The sequence below is a fragment of the Polistes fuscatus genome, unplaced genomic scaffold (assembly GCF_010416935.1).
Source record: "Polistes fuscatus isolate 324 unplaced genomic scaffold, CU_Pfus_HIC Scaffold3, whole genome shotgun sequence".
In the NCBI taxonomy this organism is placed as follows: domain Eukaryota; kingdom Metazoa; phylum Arthropoda; class Insecta; order Hymenoptera; family Vespidae; genus Polistes; species Polistes fuscatus.
Genome location: NW_025113107.1, coordinates 6,884,371 through 6,905,165, shown reverse-complemented (window position 1 = coordinate 6,905,165; position 20,795 = coordinate 6,884,371). Strand labels below are relative to the sequence as shown.

At 32.3% G+C, this 20,795-nt stretch overlaps 2 protein-coding genes across 7 annotated transcripts in view; one reads left to right on the top strand and one right to left on the bottom strand.

Annotated features, from left to right (window-relative positions):
- Positions 1-20,795, top strand: part of LOC122520275 (neo-calmodulin-like) — a 91,819-nt gene that overhangs the window by 60,334 nt on the left and 10,690 nt on the right. For 3 of the 6 annotated variants that reach the window (XM_043640359.1, XM_043640361.1, XM_043640358.1), the window contains 2 exons: positions 1,402-1,443; positions 19,682-19,927. In XM_043640359.1, coding sequence (XP_043496294.1) covers positions 1,402-1,443; positions 19,682-19,927 — 288 coding nt within the window. The remainder of the gene's footprint in view (positions 1-1,401; positions 1,444-19,681; positions 19,928-20,795) is intronic. The other 3 variants (XM_043640362.1, XM_043640363.1, XM_043640360.1) reach the window with 1 other exon arrangement.
- LOC122519203 (troponin C-like) lies at positions 7,284-15,365 on the bottom strand. Its single transcript, XM_043638532.1, has 5 exons — positions 15,304-15,365; positions 14,319-14,410; positions 11,098-11,241; positions 9,266-9,514; positions 7,284-7,601 (listed from the first exon to the last, which is right to left on the bottom strand). The coding sequence occupies exons 1-5, from the start codon at positions 15,363-15,365 to the stop codon at positions 7,573-7,575; spliced, it is 576 nt and encodes a 191-aa protein (XP_043494467.1). The 3' UTR covers positions 7,284-7,572.

Here is a 20,795-nt window from a genome sequence, read left to right as displayed (position 1 = left end):
ATGGTGTTTTATTATCATTACTTTTTTTAATTTAAGGAAAAAGAAACGAGTGATTATTATGAGATCCATGAATTGCATCGTCACGAAGCAAGTGCAAAGTCTTACAAAAAATGAATCACAAAAAATATAAGATATTATATAATAGATTGAGTGTGTTGCGATCAGTGATAGTAACGATTTTTCATTGAAGATACTATTTAATAGTTATTTATTTTAGGAATAACCTTTTAACAGCTGTTGAGGGTTTATTAAACGAATTTTTCTACGAAAATTCTTGACATCATAACAATTCGTATTCATATAGCGTGAATGGAATAGATAAATTTCATTATGTTTAACTCATCGCCCAACTATTCTCTTCATTGGTTTAGAACGTGGAAAGCATTAAAATTATGTGAAATTGATTTATTAACAATGTGATCATATATGCCGATAGAATTTCCATTTTCCTACGTATATTTTGATATGATGCAGTAATGAAATATTTACGAAACTATTTCAGAATAATTCGATTTTAACGAGATTATGATAATCATTATACAAAAATAAAAATATACATTACATCTACAGAAATACGATAATATATGAAAATAAGTTTGCATTTAGTAATAAGTGCTTTATTTGTACAAATGTTATAAACGATGGACTTACATAACAAAACAATGTTAACACGAAAACTGACTCATAAAACTGTCCAACGCTGAGAGCTCTATGCGTATGTTGTGGTATATGTTCAATGTGCAGTGCTATATATGTGCCTATGTTTACGTGATACAATATACTTGGAATCTAACAAGTACCACGAGTTCGGTTTTCATGTTTGGTCTTGGCGATACGGAAAGCTTTTCCTGCTTGGGAACTCAACCTTGCCAAAAGTGAAAATAACTTTGAAATCACGTTAACGAATACATTTTGTTTTGTATTGTTTATGCAATATTTCTCTAAAAAATCATTTTTATTACGAAAGTTTTTTATATAGTCAAGACGAATAATATATATATATATATATATATATTATAATAGATAAAGAGTTAAATAATATGTATATTCTTATATATGTACATATTATTCTATATACGTATTTCTATATGTTACATATTATTTAAATCTTTATTTATTTATGTAGATTGCTAAATAGTAAACCCCGTGCATAATCGCACTACGTTCTCTATTTATAATTCCTTCTTTAACTATACATACTATTACGTATTCGTGTTATTTGTATCTATCTACTCATTTAGTATTCTACTTATCTATCTATCTATCTACCCATTCGTCTATCTATCTACTTACCTAACTATCTATCTATCTACACTATGTATCTATACTATATGTCTATTTGTACTTTTCCAACTGCAGTGTTGTGGTGATTGGTGACCTGTACTGTACTTGTGTTTGCAGGCCCGCAGCGCCAGTACAAGTAGCTTTAGAAGCCTGAGCCAGGTACATACTAAAATGACATAATCCACATATAGCTAAAATCTTAGAACTAGCTATTTAGCTGAAACATAGCTAGACTTTTAGATCATAGACACTCTTACCGTAGAGCAGTAGAACACAAGCATAAACAGTTATAAACATGTATACGTATACTATATTATACATTAATGTAACATATATATTATTAATTACATACATTAATATAACATATATTATATACATTAATATAACATATGTAAATACATATGTTATACTTAATACATGCATACAGTTGATTTAGAAAGTTCAACATTACAGATTTTTGCAACACTATTACACGTTATACACGGTAGGATTGATAATAAGGAATAATCATAGTATTCTACAGTATCGTCGATCACGATTAAAATGACAATATAACATTTTTGTATTTTCTTCCAAAAAATGCTGCGATCTCGTAATACACGGTCACGTACATGGTACATATGCATGCTCATGACTTCTACTTGCGTAAACCTACATACATTTAGATATATATATAAATAGAAAAAGAAGCATGGCATATCCACACTTCTTCTATTTTCTATATTATATTAGATTATACGTCTGGTAGTGAACGAAACCTGTAGTATTGCATGACCTTTACTACTTAATAACGCTTGTGTATTTCCTAAATATGTTAGGTTAAATATCCCCTTACTTACATATCTCTTAATAAACTTCTTAATTATTTTATTTTATCTATCGATTATAATTTTAGCAATCATCGTTGAACCGAATGTGAATCGAAGTAAGTATTCAAAGAAAATCGCGTAATGATTATACGTCAATATAAGTTAAAACGGCCAATTAATAGAAAATATGTGGAAACGATACCGAACTTTTTTTAACAAACGTTAATAACAACGTATACACATATATTTATAAATACTCCTAGAACTCGTAAAATGAAAAAAAAGGAAAAGGAAGATGAAGAAAGTAAAAAAAATATAGGAATATCATACGTGGCAAAAAGCCCAAGTAGTTCGCAGTAATTACACGGTCCGCACTTTGAAAAAGTTCCTCAGGCGTAGATCTTTCGCGTTACTTATCCTTCTTCCCTTTTTTAGAGACATTTTTCATAAAGTCTAGCGACTAAACCGGGCCATCTTTCATATCACGATGTTCGTTTTTCCTCAACTCGTGTCGTGTCTTCTTAGAAACTTTCAGACACTCCAAAGGTTCTCCCTTTTACGAAGTCGAGTAGATACCTCTCGAGTAAAATTGTGACAAAATTCGGGAAAGCTCGTAACCAATCAACGAAATTAACGAAGCGAACATCGTTATTCCGTTCGAACGTGAATTCAACTCGTTAAAATTCTTCCTTTACGATCGTTGATCTCTTCTTCATTTATTTATCTAGTCCCTAAACTTGACTGAGTCTAATTAAACGGCATACAGTTTTCTGCAATTTACTAGTATAGAGAAAACGAAAGATAGAGATAGAGATAAAGAGAGAGAGAGAGAGAGAGAGAGAGAGAGAGAGAAGAGGAAGAAGAGGAAGAAAGTATAACAAAAAGAATAAATAACGTGGTTTAACTTAACTTCGGTATAAGGAAGTAAATTCCAACGGAACTCGAGGACGAGTTCGGTTGTCGAGAGAGAGAGCTTGTTAACGAAAAAACGTAAGATAAAGTTTCTGTCGAGGGTTGTGCAATCGGAAGGTCTTCTTACACTCGGAACTGGTCCAGTTTTCGCACCATAAAGTAGTACTTGAGTAATAGTACTTCGGAAATAAAAGGATGGAAAGACGCGCGTTGGAAACGATCGCGTTTGACTCGTTTAAAGTACTCTTCTGACGAGTACAAGTCCTGGAGATACAAAAACGATATAAGAGAGAATGAGTGTCAAAGAAATAAAGAAAGAGAGAGAGAGAGAGAGAGTGGAAGAAAGGGACACGGCTGTGAGTTACTTCTTTCACTCGAAACCGTCCGATGGACCACCATCAAAAGGGTGTGAAGTAAAAAAAGGGCAAGCGAAATTCATTCGTTTCGGAGCTTCGGCCGAAGAACGGGAACGCGATCGATGCCCCGGTGCTACACCTCAGACAGCAGTGGTTCTCAAAATGTGCTTGAAAAATCTTGAAAATATATGTACTGACTATTTCAGAAAAGTTCAACGAGTTCGTTTAAATAATATCTATCAATGTATTATTGTTAACCTTCTTAATATTTGATAGATATAATTAAGATAAAAAACAAATTCGTCAAGATCAACATTCGTAATAATTTGGATATATAAATTAATAACAATTTGAGAACCCTTCTCTTAGACAACCTTTTCCACTTTTTAAACCCAACCGTTACCGCCATCAACGATCGAGTTGCATTTCTTCAATTATTAATCCAGTACAGCTGTTTCCAGAGCATGCACCACAGGTGCACTGACACGTTCCAAGGGCAGTCTCTTCGATTGCCGATTACCAGTCTTCTTTATATTTCTTTTCAAGTTTTTTTATTTAAAGAGGGAGACAGAAAGAGAGAGAAAGGGAAAGAGTGAGGAATGTATCGATTAATCAATCGATTCGTCGATGTTTTTATTAGTAAGTCTTAATAAACATTTTATTAAATAATCAATCATGAAATTAGATAAGGATAAATGTATATATGTATATGTATTATAGGATAGTTAGTTCAGTGTATATTCTATTAACGAATCAACAAGTATTACTCGAGTATTAGTTAGCAATATTTCATAATATATAGCTTTCGTTGTGATTTTAGTATTTATATTGTGAAAACTATCGGCGTTAACCTATATACGAGAATAAGAAATGAGAACTTACTCTTTTGTGAAAAGTTGTTATCGGCTAGAAGAATGTACATATTTGTCGCAGAAGTACCATAAAAGGAAAATTTCACGTCGCGATTCTGAATAATGCGATAGATAAAAGCGACGTTGGCATATGACGTGTGGGTTTATCTAGTGTGGCGAGAAAACTTGCCGTAGTGTACAACGATGATATGTGGAACATTTAAGAATCGGGTCAAAACCATAATCGTCCTTTCTACGAACAAATTAAATAATATGTCCGCCATACGCGTTATGTTGTATTCTATTTTTTTTTTTTTTTCATTGACAAAGAAATATTCTAAATGAAAAGAGAGAAAGAGAGAAATTGGGGGAAGGATTCTACTACGTTAAATCGTTAAAAAGCCATCGGTTCTTTTCATGTTCATCGATCTGGTCGATTAACATGTCTAATGTTCGAGACTGGTGTCATTAATTTTCGTGTGTCATATGGTCCCCGGTGTCATCGCAGAAGGAAAACTCCGTGAACTTTATCGATGTCATTTGCATCGCGTTGTTAATTATTCTCAACGCAATTAACTTCATTTTGATCGATTTACATGTAATATCATAAAAGTAAATGTGTGTTCCGAGATCGCGTTTATAATATTATCACGTAAAATAATATATTACGTGAGAAAAGAAAATATTATTGAAAAAAGAAACAAAACCAAATAAAGTGAAAATATATACACTCTTCGTGTTTTTATCATTTTTCATTGTGTTCTTTTGTTCGACTATTATTTATCAAAATTGTTCATGTTGACAGAAGAAGAAAGCATTGAAACAGAAAATCTTTCAATATTCTACGCTAAAATACATATCTATCGTAAAAATCGATGATCGTATATAATCGTATTTATATAGTACTCGATTATCATGCATTTTTCAAATAAGAAAACGCGTGGGTCCTTCCTGTTTCTGTCGTTCGAGTGTAGCTTTTCAAGGACGGGTTGCAGTCGGCCCCAATTATTGATCCTTCAGAACCGACTACCGGGTCTCCCTCGCAAACACTGGGACAAAATTTGAGTGGGTCATAGGAGGGGCGAGCTACGAAGGATTCCCGTTTCTAGAAACTTCCCGGGGGTTCTGAATCTTTCTTTCTTTCTTTCTCTCTCTCTCTCTCTCTCTCTCTCCCTCTTTCTTTCTTTCTCTTTCTATCTCATATACAGAAAAACAAAAGTAGTTCATTCAGAAAGCGAGACGAGTTCGAGCATCGAGAAAGAAAAAATTCGATGAAGATACCAAAACTGCTACGAAAAAAGTTCTACTTTATTTCTTTTTTTTGAATTTTTTTTCGTTTTCATTCTTGAAAACAAGGAAAAATGGGAAAATAATAAAGGAAAAAGAAACAATTGAAGAAAAATACAGAGAACCACCAAAGAAAGATACATGTGTGTTATCGTTCGATGATACGTTAAATTTGTTAAACATGACCTTGATAAGCTCGTTCAGGTTTGTAGGTCTCAGGATCGTAGCGAGACCTTCGGTGTTGTATCCGAGAGTTGAGAAGATATCTAATCGGCCACAAAAGCCATGCTACGGACGGCCTATTCCTCTTTCCCCTTTAGCTGTTCTCTAACGCGGAAACAAATATCTCACGTGGAGAGTCTCGCTCGAAATTGCTTCACCCTATTACGTAAGCGACCATGTATGCCCTCCTACCACTTCTATGTTCATAGTAGTTAGATATCGGAGATGTTTAGGGTACCATGTTATTGCAGACGATCCTTTAACGTTTCTAAGCTTTAGGAGAAAGAAATTAGACTCTACCCCCACCACCTTCTCAAATTTTATCGATTTTCTTTACCTTTTTATTTAGGTTTCTCTTATTTTTTATAAGATCGAAATTGAAAAATGTCAAGATTCATATAGTCGCTTAGTGTATGTCCGAAATATTAATGTATAAGAATAAATCCAATATTCGTTCTATCACCTTATTTGTATGTGTTGACATTTCACCAATTTGAATCTTGACATTCTCCAATTTTGGTCTTTCACGGTAACATATATATATATATTGCAAATGCAATAAATATATTAAAGGATAATATAAAGGAGCATTTAATAAAATAGAATTCATTTGACGCGTAGTTCTTTTCTCACTCTCAAATTTAATTGTTTATTCATTTTAATGCAACGAAACAATCCGAGAGATATAATAGCATCAAATTGATTGCAATACAAATTTTAGTTTTATCTAATAACCTAAATGATAATATTCCTTAGCGAATTAGTCTACGTAAATTTAACTATGAATTACGAACTTTATCGTAGTAGTCTATGAAAGTGGAAGTTTCTAAAATCAAAACTCTCCGTGTCTAACAGAACAAAATGAAACTGTCCAAGTAATTTAGTAAATAGAAAACCGCTGATGCGTATTTCTTTGGTCATCCCGCAAACTAAATCTCATCTTTCCAACGTCAACACTTAATAATAATGTAATAACAAATCATGAAATTTAGGAATGTCATATTTTGTTGTATTCCTTTTTTAAATCTTTTTTTTTAATTAATACGATACTAAAGAGGCTCCAAAATGATAAGAGCAAGAGGAAACTAACGAGTATGGTTATCGATTCATTAAGCATGTGGATGACTAATGTTCACTATCGGTATGCTCCATAACTTACAACGATGCCACGTTGCTCTGTTACGACTTGCTTTATCATCGACAGTGATTAACATGGTGCCATTAATGTTATAGCAAACGGATATTAAATGGCCGTGTTATGTGCGAACGTAGCACTAGTCGATGAATAAAACAACGAGATCTTTTCATTGAAAGTATTTGCAGCGTATCGTCTCGATATAAAATAATATTTTTATATTTAAACTTCACTCTTTAATGTCAAGTATTAATAATGCGTTAGAAACGCATATCCTTCGTTAATTATAAACAAAAGATTTAATTTATTTAAGAGAGAGAGAGAGAGAGAGAGGGAGAGAGAGAGAGAAAAAGAGAGAGCTTTCTATTTCGATTCGTTCGAATGCGTTCACTACATTTTATTTTTTCGTTTTCTTTTTTTCGTAAAATTTTATCGTACATTATTATTGCATCTATGCGAGGATACGGTCCTACGCTTAAGCATGCATACACACACACTCGCATACACATACATATATATTATTTAAATCAATCCTAAAATTAATTTAACAATAATCGTATAGAGGTTGATACGGAAGCGCCGATTTTTAAGTGCAATAAATAAATAACATTTTCAAAGATAGGCAATATTGATTTGCGTTTGTTAAAAAAAAGGCACAGCTTTAATAATTTAATTTAAAATATAATCCTTGGAGAGATCTTCCTTCCTTGCTCGTCTCAATCGCCAGTCATCATCTCCATAAATTCTGTAAAAAAAAAAAAAGAAATCGAATCAAATTTATTATTTAATACGTATAATCTAAAACTTTGTTTTCTAGATAAATGATTTCTATGTCTGATAATAATACCTCTGTTACTACTTTCGATTTATTGAGGACCACCGAGTCTAATATCATTTTACGTCCATTACTACTTCGCAATATCTTTACTTCGTTTACGATTGTCGATGGATACCATGGTCAATAATTTTTCGTCATTATATCGCTTCGCAACATTCGAATCGATCACGAATAACCCTTTATTACTCTTCTTCGTAACGCATTCAATCATAAATGGCCTATTACTGCTCGTTATTCTTTAGGATTGTAAATTATGAATGATTACGTTCTACTCTAGATACGTAAAACACAACCGACTATAAAGAAGAATCCGTCTTATTGTTTATTTTCCAATAAATGGTCAATTAAATATTTTGATTGCATTCATTGCGAGCGTAATAGAAATGCTTAGAAATCATATTTACGCATAAATGTTTTATTTTTATTATGGTAATACGGAATTTTCTTAACATATGTTACGAGCGAGGAAAAATTGAACGTGTTTTAAATCGACTATCAAATTTGTTGGAAATCACTGAACGTATAGATTTTCTATAGACAAATTCTTAAATATCTAAATCTTGAAAATCCAAAGTTGCATATTTCCGAAACATAAAAGAATTTCGCGTGACTAAACTTTAGAAGAAAAATGGAAGGAAAGTTAAAGAGCGAATAACGTTCAATCGATCTCGGGTAAATCGAGCACATATTTCCGTTTCTATAACTTTTAACGAGACTTCCGTCATTTATTTATTTTCTTTTATGAGCTTCGTTATGCGTGAAAGAAATGTTCATTCCTTTTTTTTTTTTCTATCTAATTGACACACACGCATTTTTATTTTCTTATCATTTTTTATTAACATAATAGAAGCAAATCATTGGAAATGGAATTGCAGTTATATGTCCAGATTTAAATTCTATAATTTTATACTGATACAAATTTCAAAAAAAAGCTTTGATGATAATGCTCATATGATAATTTAAACTTAAAAAAAACTCGTTTCTTTCATGAACATGCTCCTATCATGTTTTTATATAATTTTAATAGAAGATAAATTTATCGTTTTTCTTTTGATATACTTTTTGACACAAGAATAGGAGAAATCTTTTGCTAGTACATCTCATGTTTGAAAATGTTCATTTATGCATATATATTTTTGCAAACTCGCAAGTTGTTAACAGTCTAATTTGAAACGTCCGTTGTAGCTACTTAGAAATTCACATGAATAATATGGAAAACGTGGTAAACGAGGAATATACGTACAAAGCCAAGCGTGAATAAAGCTTGAAGTGTAGATAGTAGTTCCTTTCATTCGCGCAAAGCTTTAGGATAGAGATATTACGCGTAATTAAAATTTTAGCTTTTACACCTGATGTAGTAGAACATATATATTATAGACGGTATATCTATGTGTTCTCTATGGTACGAGTGATCTTTTCGTTATTAACGTTAAATTTGTGGAAGCTTTTAATTTTAATGAAATAAAATATTGCTTGGCCATTACTCTTACTACAATACTACTACAGTCTATGTTCTATCTTATTGCTATAATGATATAAAATAAGATAAATTAAAACACCTAGAAACTCACCGTCAAAGTCTACGGTACCGGAACCGTCGGTATCGATTTCAGCGATCATGCCGTCCATTTGATCAGGCGTTATTTGATCGTCTAACGCTGCCAAGATTTCACGAAGCGAACTGGTTGGTATATAACCGTTACCCTCTTTGTCGTATAAACGGAAAGCCTCTTTGAGTTCTTTTTGAAGGGCCTCGTCGTCTTCTTCTTGAAAATGCGTTGCCACCCGGTAGAACGAATCAAAATTCAATTTACCGCTTCCTACAAAGAAAAAAAAAACACGATTCAGTTTTTAATTAATATTTCAAATCAGGTAGTTAAAATTGAATTATATTGTTTTCATATTTTAATATATCAATTTAATTGAATAAATACATTAGATTATATCCTTCTCGAACACAATTATGTATAAAGATAGAATCGCGTTCAAGATGAAATCATTATACACGTTCATACGGTAAACAATACATGTGTAATACATCGAAAGCGACGGTGAACGGACAGTAATGGCACTATCTGCATGATAATACTCCCTATATACACCTGGAAAGGATAAAGGACGCAGGAGTTGCACCAGTATTGTCTCGATTTCGAGGAAATTCAGAGGACCGAATCTAATTTAAGGGCCGATTTAGAAGCTGAGCCATGCTACAATGGCTAAACACCTGTGAGTCTCGTTTGTAAGCGACATTGAACGCTGATAAAGCCGTTCAATTGTTTGTTACAAAAAAAGAAAAGGAAAAAAAAATGAAAAAAAGGAAGACTATAGAAAAAGAATGGAATTTTGATTGCGATTCGTTACAATTTAAATCCGTAGAATTTCCTATACGATACTCTTCTCGACGTAACATCTTCGATTCTAACAAAATAAATCGATCGCTAACACGAACAACTATCGATAAACGAAGAAAGAATTAAATCTGATTTGATATACCTAGAATTTCTAACTGTGCAAAATAAATTGAAAGGTTTCAATTCCGTTATTTTTCTGTTGGAACCCTTTATTTTTATTTTTATTTTATTGTTGATATTTGATATTTTATATTTGGTATATATATATATGTTACCATGAAAGACCGAAATTGAAGAATGTCAAGATTCACATGGTCGCTTGTCAACACGTACCAAATTTGTCAGTTAAAGACCGAATATTTGGATTTATTCTTATACATTAATATTTCGGATATATATAAAAGTATATATATAAACTTTTCGTTTATATACATATTATATACATAAACGAAAAGTTTTTATCTCTCGAATTTATAATATTTCCTTACTTTTCCATTAAAATAACATCGTCATAGGGTAAATACGAGTGATATTGTATTATATTTATCACAAAACTAGATCGGTCAGTTCTGTAACTTTGTTCGCTATAAGTACAAAGAGAAATAGAGAGAGTGAGAAAAAGAAAGAGAAAGAGAGAACAAAACGCTAATCCCTTTCGAAGTGTTACTCGAACGTTCTACAACGATACGATCTTAATTAATATCTTACAGTACGATATAAATTACGTCAAAGTTCGAGCGACTTTTCTAGTTCGTAACGAGTTTCTCGCTTGTTAATAGTTTCCCCTGTTCGATCGCGATGTCCTACTCTATTTCTACAACTATTTTTTACTTCTTCCTCTTCTTCTTTTTTTTTTCTTCCGCAAACCGAAGGGGGAATTTTCTTCTCTTACGTCGTAAACAAGTATCATCGTATGAATTTTAAAAAGTTAATCAACAATTTTATATTATTCGATGTTTTATTAGTACTTTTTTTGTTGATCGAAGGAGCGAAATGATTTTCAAAGTATCAAAGAAATATCAGAAAAATATCAATGGAAAATGAATACTTACCGTCTTCGTCTTCCTGTTTCAGTAATACTTCGAGTTCATGGTCGTCAAAAGTGTGTCCTAGAGTATTTAAGATAGTTCTGACCTTTTCCTTTTCGATTCTGCCGGATTTAGTGGAATCAAACATGGAGAAAGCTCTCCTGAGCACTGCGAAAGTAATCAAAATCGAATTCTTTGAAAAAGGAATTAAAAAAAAAAGAAACAAAAAATAAAAGAAAAATTAAATAAAAATAATAAACGTTTCCAAATATTGTGATTATTTTTAATTCTATTTCTCACCAAGGTAAACTAAGTTAATTCCAATTATAACGACAACGTCATTGCCGTTTTTACAATTTGTTTATACATATATAGGTTATGCCAGGAACGTGCGTATCGAAATAACGCGGCAGAGTCAATCAACAGTTTATTTTTCATTGGCAACCATCATCTTTGACATAGCAAACTTCCTCCTTTTCAACTCATCTGTCGGTTTATCGTTCAACTTTTATGTGGATACTTTCTCGAAAAAGCTTAATTTTACTCGCAATATTATTTATATATGCATATGCAATATGTATATCAAAAAATTGTAGAGAATCTAACATTAATTTATTTTTCTTTTCTAAAACAACGATACATAATAATATATATAATTTATTTATCTTATTTTAATATTTAAACTATATTATAACAACAACAACAACAACAACAAGAAATCACGTGAATTGATGATAACGTATTTATATTAATATATGAATTTATAACTTTCACTAATTTAAATCTATGTTTAAAAATATATTTTGACGAAATCCAGTGGAACGTTTCCATATGGCGGATGTAACATCCGGAAACACTCACATGTAGCAACGACAAATTTTAATGAAACAGTGAGTCGCTAAAAGATTGATCATTTAAAAACACGGCAATTCCGTATCTCGTAACATAAAACGAAGGATTTATATATCTCTATTTTGCTACCTTATTCCGATTTATAGATGATACTTGTTGACGTGAAAACGATAGATATGTTAGATAGTATGCACGTGCTTTAAGTTTCCTTTTTCTTCTCCTCTTCAATCATAAGTAATAATCCTTTTGGGATTTTCGCGAAAACGTTTCGCAATTGTCATTAATCAAATCGTATTGCCTTACCTACGTTTCTTTTTCCTTCTCTCTTTTGCGTGCATAATTACGTGAATTTCGATAATTGTTCGTTAATTAAATAATTCGTGAAAACACATACTTGATTACGAAATTTTCCAACATAACACACGACTATCACTTACTTTGTACTTGTTCCTCGTCCTGAAACAAATCAAAGGAATGACGACGTTTTAATGACGAGATAATTAGAATTAATAATGATAACAAAAGATTATATAATACATAAAGAAAGAAATTAAAAAAGTAATCACGCAAACATATCACTGAAGCATCGCACGGAAACCTTTAAAAAATTCGTTCGTGTTAACGAGATGACAAATTTTGTCAATTCCACTCGCGTTCTTCAAAGTCCGAGAATACATATACGTAAATACGGTTTATTATCAAAAATACTGGGCTGTACGATTTGTCCGAACGAATTCACTATCGATCGTGTGATCCTAATCGCATATCGATCGATGCATATGTGTATGTGTAATAATAATAAAAAAAAAAAAAACAAAAAAAAAACAAGAAAAAAATAGAATAACATCAATTCCCTTTTGGCCGAAGAAAAAGGGAAAAGGTTTGTAAAAACGGTGATGGGAGGTATCCCGTCAATAGGTCGGCGGAACTTTGCCAAAAAACGATACTCCTTGCTTTCGTATTTTTCTTATTTTTTTTCCCCTTATCCCTTCTCTCTTTCTTTTTCTTTTCTTTTTTTTTTCATTCAATCCTTATATGCACAACAACAACGCACGAGAAACCACCATAGGAACCAACCATTTTGTCGAGTTTGTTCTTCCCTCTTTTTTCTTGATTCTCCTCCTAGTTTCTTCTTTTTTATTCGTCAGGATCCAGGAAAGGAAGACAAAGTTCGGGACACCTTTTCGTTTCTTTTTTTTTCCTTTCTTCTTATTATTATCTTGTTATCTACTATTCTTCTTATTCTGTTCTTCTTCTTCTTCTTCTTCTTCTTCTTCACTCTAATTCTTGGCCACTTCTTGCCGTTCGTTCCAACACTAAACGTCCAAGCTGTGCCGAATATCTTTTATAAGCTCCGACGTGGAAAGAGTAAACTCAGAAATCTACTCCCCCATACCTCCCCAGAACGAACGAATGAACGAGTTCTCTTCGTTCGTTTTCTCTTGACGCCACTCTTCTCTTCTCTTCTCTTCTCTTCTCTTTTCTTCTCCGCTGCTATAATGCTACAGTTCATCCTGAAATTGTTCAACCAATCGGAAGGGGTCACGAATTCGACGTTATTTTCTCAGAGGCACTCGTTCGGTCTACTCTCTTCGGTAAGAAGAGCTAATAGAAAAAGAATAAAAAAAGAAAAAGGAAGCTTTCGATAAGTTCATTCTGTGCTCTCTTAAAGGGATATCTCTTTTGAATTGCTAATTTTTCTTCTATCTTACTTCGGAAGGTTAGTTTTTTGAATAGATCTTTGAAATTCTATCAAATAAAAGTATATGTATGTCTTTACTCGTAGTTATTTTTTTTTTTTTTTATTTTCGTTAAATATTTCCCTAAGGATCAGCAGAGGATAAAAATGCGTTGGAAAACGATGAAAGTATTTCATGTTAAAAAGCAAGCTCGTAGAAGTCGGTCGTGACTGTGTAAAGGGAAACAGAGAGAGAGAGAGAGAGAGAGAAAATATGAGAAGGAAAGAAGTGGGGACTTGTGCTATTTCAAAACATTCCAGGCTATGATACTGCTGCTTTCCATTGGTCTACCACGTCCCTCGATGAAACGTATCGACGATTCTTTTTTATCGGTTAGCAAGAAATTTAATATCCTTCAAATTCTTTCTAATCTTACGTTAAATAACTCGCAAATGTTTTACCAGTAAAAATCATCGAAAAATAATTGACTTTTGTTACACACTTATTATGTACACCATATGTAATATGTATATATCCATCACGAAAAATATTTATTTTCTCTTCGAAAATTCTTATTTTTAATCATATTAATGAACGTACGTTCATTCGATATACGATAACATAAATTAAGATTGATATCCAAGGAAGTTGTTAGATCGAATTATATGGAAATGAAATTATATCTTTGGTGTATACGTGCCAAGAAATACGTACCGTTTTTAATTTTTGAAGATAAAGGAAGCAAGAATTTCTTCGTTTGCTGCTCGATGATATCTTCAACTAATTTGGCAACGTATAGGTGTAAACTGAATCAAAGATTTACATTAATTATCTACCAATCGATATCGTAGATTCTCTTGATTCGGTTCCTAGAAGAGAAAGAATACCTAAACTCGACTAATGAATTAAAAAAGAAAATAAAGAAGAAAAGGGAGAGAGAGATAGGGGAAAAAAAATATATTAACACGATATAAACGTGTTTCGAGTTAACTATTAACCTCTAATTAAACAACTCGTTACGATAAATCTCAACGTTGAAACTTTCCACTGAACTGAACAGAGTTTTCCGCGTGTACAACTAATGAGATGTATATTCCAAGTAGTATGTACGTGTTCGCTCGAGATCGTACGAGAGAACAAGGTCGGCAAATTAGCAAAGCCCATGTCGTATTTTCTTTTTTTTTTACCTTTCCCTTTTTTGATTTCTAATCCGATACGAAAGAACAGCAACAAGCCGTCCAAACTATCAGTTGCAATCAGTTGACACGAATAACTCACAATTAAACGTAATTTATTATTTGGTAATGTAATTTCTTTAATTAACTTCAACGTTATCTGAAAAATGAACATTCACAAAAGAGAAAATTGCGCGTATAACGTATTTATTAGAATTAATTAAAATTTAATAGAGGGTATAAACAAACTTCGTTAAGATTTCATTCGATTGGCTCACGTATGTATATTGACAAAAATGAATTATTCTCATTTAATTTATAATCTTGTCGTTATCGTTTAAATTCACATAACAAAGTATAGTCAACGAAAAGAATTGCGATTAAATATTATTTCCTGGTTGCTTTTCTCGTCTAACAAATTCAAACGAGTCGAAACGAATTGATTCGCGTTTTATTAATCGCATTTACCGAAAAGGCAAGATTTTGTTTCCTCACGGGGTACGCAGTGTATGGCGGTGTCTTACCCAAGAACGTGGCAGACGGTAAGAGCTATAATTATCTTCACGGATCTACCCACGCGAGACATACCATATCTCTCTCTCTCTTTTTGTTTTTTTTTTTCGTTCTTTAAATTTCCCTGTCTCTTCCTAGCTCATTCCTAAATTATTATTTAAATAAACCTTGGATATTTTTCAAGCTTGCTATATTTATCACGAATTCCATCATAAATCGTTATTGATCAAAATTATACGATTAACTTTTCCATTTTCCTCTTCCTTCCTTCGTTCGTTTTCTTAACACGCAAATTCGTATATTAAAATCTCATCTGTTTATTCTACAGATACCCCGTTAGAAATTCTTCTGTTACTTATCATTACTGTCTGAAAAGAAAAGAAAAAAAAAGAAGGAAAATTAAAATTAGAACTAAAGTATTTCGAGATAAAGGTGTGCTGCCTACACGTTTCCAGTTCTTTCCAACGATATCGTACCATCTTCTCCTTCATTCATGACTTTTCACCGAATCGATGGAGAAGGAGTTTGTTAAAACAAACTCCAATTTACTCTCCTCGTCGTATATTCAAACCTACGAATCTGCATAGTTTTCGGATATTCGCTTATCCTACGAACCTCTAACTAGGAGTCGTTTTAGTTAGAGGACGAAGGAAGTAGTTTCCAGGTCTTTCATCGTTCATCGTGCTCCCCAGACAACAACGATGGTAGAAAAGGGAAACGATTTTGTAAAACCCATCTCTATTTCCGCACATTTTCATCTTCTTCTACTACTCTTTCTATTCCTCTCGTTACTTCAAATCTTCGTATTTAATCAAACTAAAGTTTCGAAATTGAAATCGCATCATTGAACCAATGGGACTCTCGAAACGATTTTATTCATTTAATCGATACATCTCTCTCTCTCTCTCTCTCTCTCTCTCTCTCTCTCTCTCTTTCTCTCTTGCTGCTTTTTTTATATTTATTTTATTTTATTTTATTTCTCCGTTCTTTCGATATTTTCGTTTCGAATTTTTGTTTACATCGAAACGTAGTTAAGTAAAATAAAGTAATGAAAGAAAAAGAAGAAAAAAGAAAAAAGAAACTTTAGCAGAGAACGGTGGAATGGAATCGAATAATAACAAAACGTTATCAGAGGAATGGGATAGAATAATGAGGAAGAACGTTGAAGGTGAAACATCAAAGCGAGTTTAACCGTAAATTATTTCTTAGCATCATTAGCCTGTATACTGAGAAACAATGACGAGTCCCAGGGCGAACTTGCGAAACATCGTCTTTCCTACGACAATCGACCTTTCTGGTTCGCCTAATTAATCTCTCTTCCTTCTCTTTTCACTTTTAAAACCGCAAGCATTTGCGAATTTCGCGACATTTTCGTCTCACTAAAGCGAACAAATTCTTGTTTTAATACATTTATATAATATATATATAATATATGTTATAGGGAAAGTGAGCTTTTCCTAGGCATTGTTTATAATACTTTGGTATCCTATAGAATATCAGATTACTTTTTAAGCAATGTTGAGAAGAATTCATTATCGGGCAACAGGCACAACACCCCTCCCCCCCCACATTCAACACACACAAAAGCGAGCATGGAGCGGGTTTTTGAGACTACGCGTGTAGCTATAATATGCGCACCTCTATAAACTGAAACTTAATGCAGGTGTATGCCGCTATGATAAGGAACAAAAGATATAGATAAGAATTCTTCTGTTTCCTATATTGACAAAAACGGCTTGGTATTATGTACAATGCCTGCATTTCCTACTTTCTCTATACATATATATATATATATATATATATATACGTATATACATAGATTCCTGTTTTCCGTGAATTTTCATGCTTCGCGAATTTTTATCCGGTTTGCATAGAGCATTTTTTTCCTGTAAACGTGCTCACGTTTTACGCTGAAAATATGAATGAAAAAAAAAAAGAACTCGTTGAGAAGCTTTTTCACATTTTTGTTGGTGCAATATTATAAGAGAATAAGAAAGAATATGTTTTTCATATGACGAGAATCAAGGACGAAATGACGAGATCAAAGGAAACGCATTTCACACTCGAATTCGATTTTTTTCGTTTGTACTCGTAAGCTTTTTCTTTAATTTTTCTGTACAAATTTTTTTATTTATTTATTTTTTTTTTTCTTTTTTATTATAAGTATCCAAGTATTTATTTATTTTTCATTTCGTTAATGCGTTTTTAGTTCGTAAACACGATCGTTCAATATATTTCCACAACGTTAAAGCTTCTATAGCCTCCTTTCCTATAAATGGTTACACGCTTAATATCGATTCTCTAACCTTTCACTAAATCGAATTTATGAGTAGTGCGCGCGTGTAAAGCGTGTATATAAAAAGATTTTACAAGGGTCAAGTATTATTCGAATCATTTTTTCCAAGCAAACGAATATTAGCAAGAACTAAAAGAATAAGAATAAAAAAATAAACCTGTTTAAATTAAAACGATCAAACAAATAATTCATTAGTTGAAAAAAAATAAAATCATTATTATTATTTCTCTGGTAATAATATTTTTCTCTTAAAGTTAGTTTCGCGACGAATATTCCGAATTCATATTTCCTTTTAAGAGAGAATTAGGGAAAAAACCAATACAAGCCGGATAATTTCAATCTGCTGGCCGTATCGATACATCCATTTTACGTAAAATGGTATAGGAAATTCATCTATTCGAAGGCGAATAGCTTTCCTATATATTTTCTTCGATAGCAATATGATGAGTTTATTGAAAATATTGAGCGTCCTTATTCTTGTTCGAATACAGTCGGTTTTTGCGATAGACCACGAAAAGAACGTGAATTTAACATTGTAGAGGAAAAAATTCATTATAAATCTACGGGAATAAATCGTTAAGGTTTGAATTTATCGAGATAACGTGATATTCGATAAAGCTTCTGACAAATTCATTTTGCATATCATTAAAAAGAAAAATCTGTTCGTTGATTTAAAAAGATCCCGTTTTTGTAACCATCGTTCTCGCGTTGATTTATTCGTTAAATTAAATTTACATTGGGGAAGAAAGGGGTTTCGTATACGATCGTTTGAAAACATTTTTGTCGAGCTCGATTCTTTGACAAAAAAAAAAAGAAAAAGGAAAGGAATTTAACGTGAAATATCGTTAAGAAGAAAACATTTCTGGGGTTTGCAAGAGATGAAAAAGATTTCTGATCAACGATGGCCCACTTTTTGTATCTTTTTAGGATTCCATTGACAGTAAGAAACAAGATTACTTTTACATTTCCTCTTATTTTGCACTGACTGTTTCCTTTGTCCCGGATTTTCCTTTGGTTCCACCCTTGGTTTTTTTTTTCAATAGAAAAAAACTTTCCGTCTCGAATCTGAACGTATCAAAGATCGTAGAACCACCACGACATCTCTTTCCATGAAAGATACTTTTTCAAACACGTCGTTATAAATCGTTGCAAAAAATAAGTATTTACATTATTTTTTGTTTTGTTTTGTTGAACGATATCCGAGTCTGCCAGTAGAAACGATAAAATTGTTAAAAGATAAACGTTTATGCGCAATGTTAGATTGTGTTTAGATTTCTGTTTCCGGATAGATCGTCGTTTTGGAACGACACGATGACACCGGCTCGTAAAGATGATTCATTCGAGAATAATAAGATTGGCAAAACTGCGGACGCATATTTCGGGAAATTTTACGAGCAACGGTGTAACGATCATAAAACTACGCGAATTCTTAAGAATAAAAGACAGCTTTGGAAAATAGTGTTGGTTGGAAAAGAACTTCATCCAATTTCTTCTTGTATCTTAATAAATTTGTAGCTAAATAAAAAAACAATAGGGCCTCGTCCACGAAAAAGATACCACGAAATCTTATTTTTTTCGTAACCACCTAAGAGAACAAGAATTACGAGCCGATAATTTTAAGCTCGTCGCACGTTCTCTCTTGAAACTATTTCCCGTCTTTTGTTTTTTCTTTCTTCTTTTCTTCCTTCCTTCCTTCCTCCCTTCCTTTCTGTCTTTCTTTTTTTCCGCTTTAACCGTCCCGTCACTTGAATGAGAATGAAATTTCGTTTTGACTATTGCAACTTAACGCACGCGTATACAGGAGCAAACTACTCTAATAAAATAATCTAGTTAAGTCTCATTTACTTTCCGAGCTTCGAGCAGCGTCCCAAATAATCGCAGAGTGTTTCAAATGGATACGAAAAAATTCTCATATGATTCTTTTTTTACCTTTATTTTTTATCGTGTAAGTTTAATTATACTCTCGAAAGAGTTCGAAGAAAAACTGTATGATACATAAGGGTTCAACTAGTCCGATTTGTTATTTTTGTTAAAGTACTTTAATACTTATCATTGTTAACATCTAACCAGTTATACTTTTTTCCTTTTATTAGGCACGCAACAAACCAGCCGATGGAGTAGGCCACGTAAATCAGAAAGGTGCGGCGGGTCAAAAGGCACCGCTTGCTGGTGGACAAAAGGGAGCTCCTGGTGCCAAGGTTGCGACAAAACCAGCACAGAAACCATCTGCTCAAAAAGGACAGGTCAAAGTAACCCCTAAGGCTGCTTCCGTTAAAACGGGAAAGAACAAAAAGAAAGGCCAGAGGCAACAGTACGATCTCATCGTAACCATAAACTTGGTAAGTTCAATCAAAATGATCAATTAGATTCGAAAAAAACGGGAAGAGAAAGAGGAATATGAATGCATGTTATTGAGATCTTATTGTTCAATATTAATTGCAAACTTTTATTATTGTTATAATTTATATATCAAACTTTCGAACGTTCGTCAAAGAAATTGTCTCGATGTGATAATAATTGCATTATTCAATCGATAATTTCAATTATTTAAACTTAATATAATAGTAAAAAAACGAAGAATAAAAAATAAATGCAGAAAGAAAATTGTACGTTTAAATCAGATTCGAAATAACTGTGTAGTATTTATGTCTACTACGTGTTTGATGTACGAGAAAGTATACGTCTGACCATAAATTTATTTATCTACTGAACGATCAAAATTTAATCGCTACTAAACGTTTTGCTCGTTTCATTTTTAATATATTACACGCTTTGTTGTACGTTAATTCGAATTTAAAATGATTCTTTTTGTTTCTTTTCTCGTCAATTTGAAATATAATCGATATTTCAAAATCTATTAATTTTTATTTGACGAAATAATAATCGTAAAGACTTTTTATTTCTACAATGAGTAAATTCGAAGTATTTATAAATTTATATAAGGAATAATTCTCTATTTCTTGGTTTTTTTTGTTTCTAAAAATTAAATTTCTTTTTTTATAACGATAAATTTTATAACAATATTAAAGTCATTTATTTATTGTTAGATTGATTGAGTAAAATGAACCGCACGATATCAACATAACGATCAAATGCGAATTAGATCTTTAGTATGAGTATGTTTCAAGCACTTTAGTATTTAGGATTTGCGAAATTACTAGAACATACTCTCTGTATCCGCGTTAGTTTCGAAAAACAAGGCAAGCG

Excerpts from the sequence above, each read along its gene's own strand:
- LOC122519203 (XM_043638532.1), bottom strand. The coding sequence starts at position 15,365 with ATGTCTCGCGTGGGTAGATCCGTGAAGATAATTATAGCTCTTACCGTC. Across the intron at positions 11,242-14,318 it reads ATCTTCAAAAATTAAAAACG|TGCTCAGGAGAGCTTTCTCC; the intron begins GTACGTATTTCT and ends TTACTTTCGCAG. Across the intron at positions 9,515-11,097 it reads GAAACAGGAAGACGAAGACG|GAAGCGGTAAATTGAATTTT; the intron begins GTAAGTATTCAT and ends TTTTCTTTGTAG.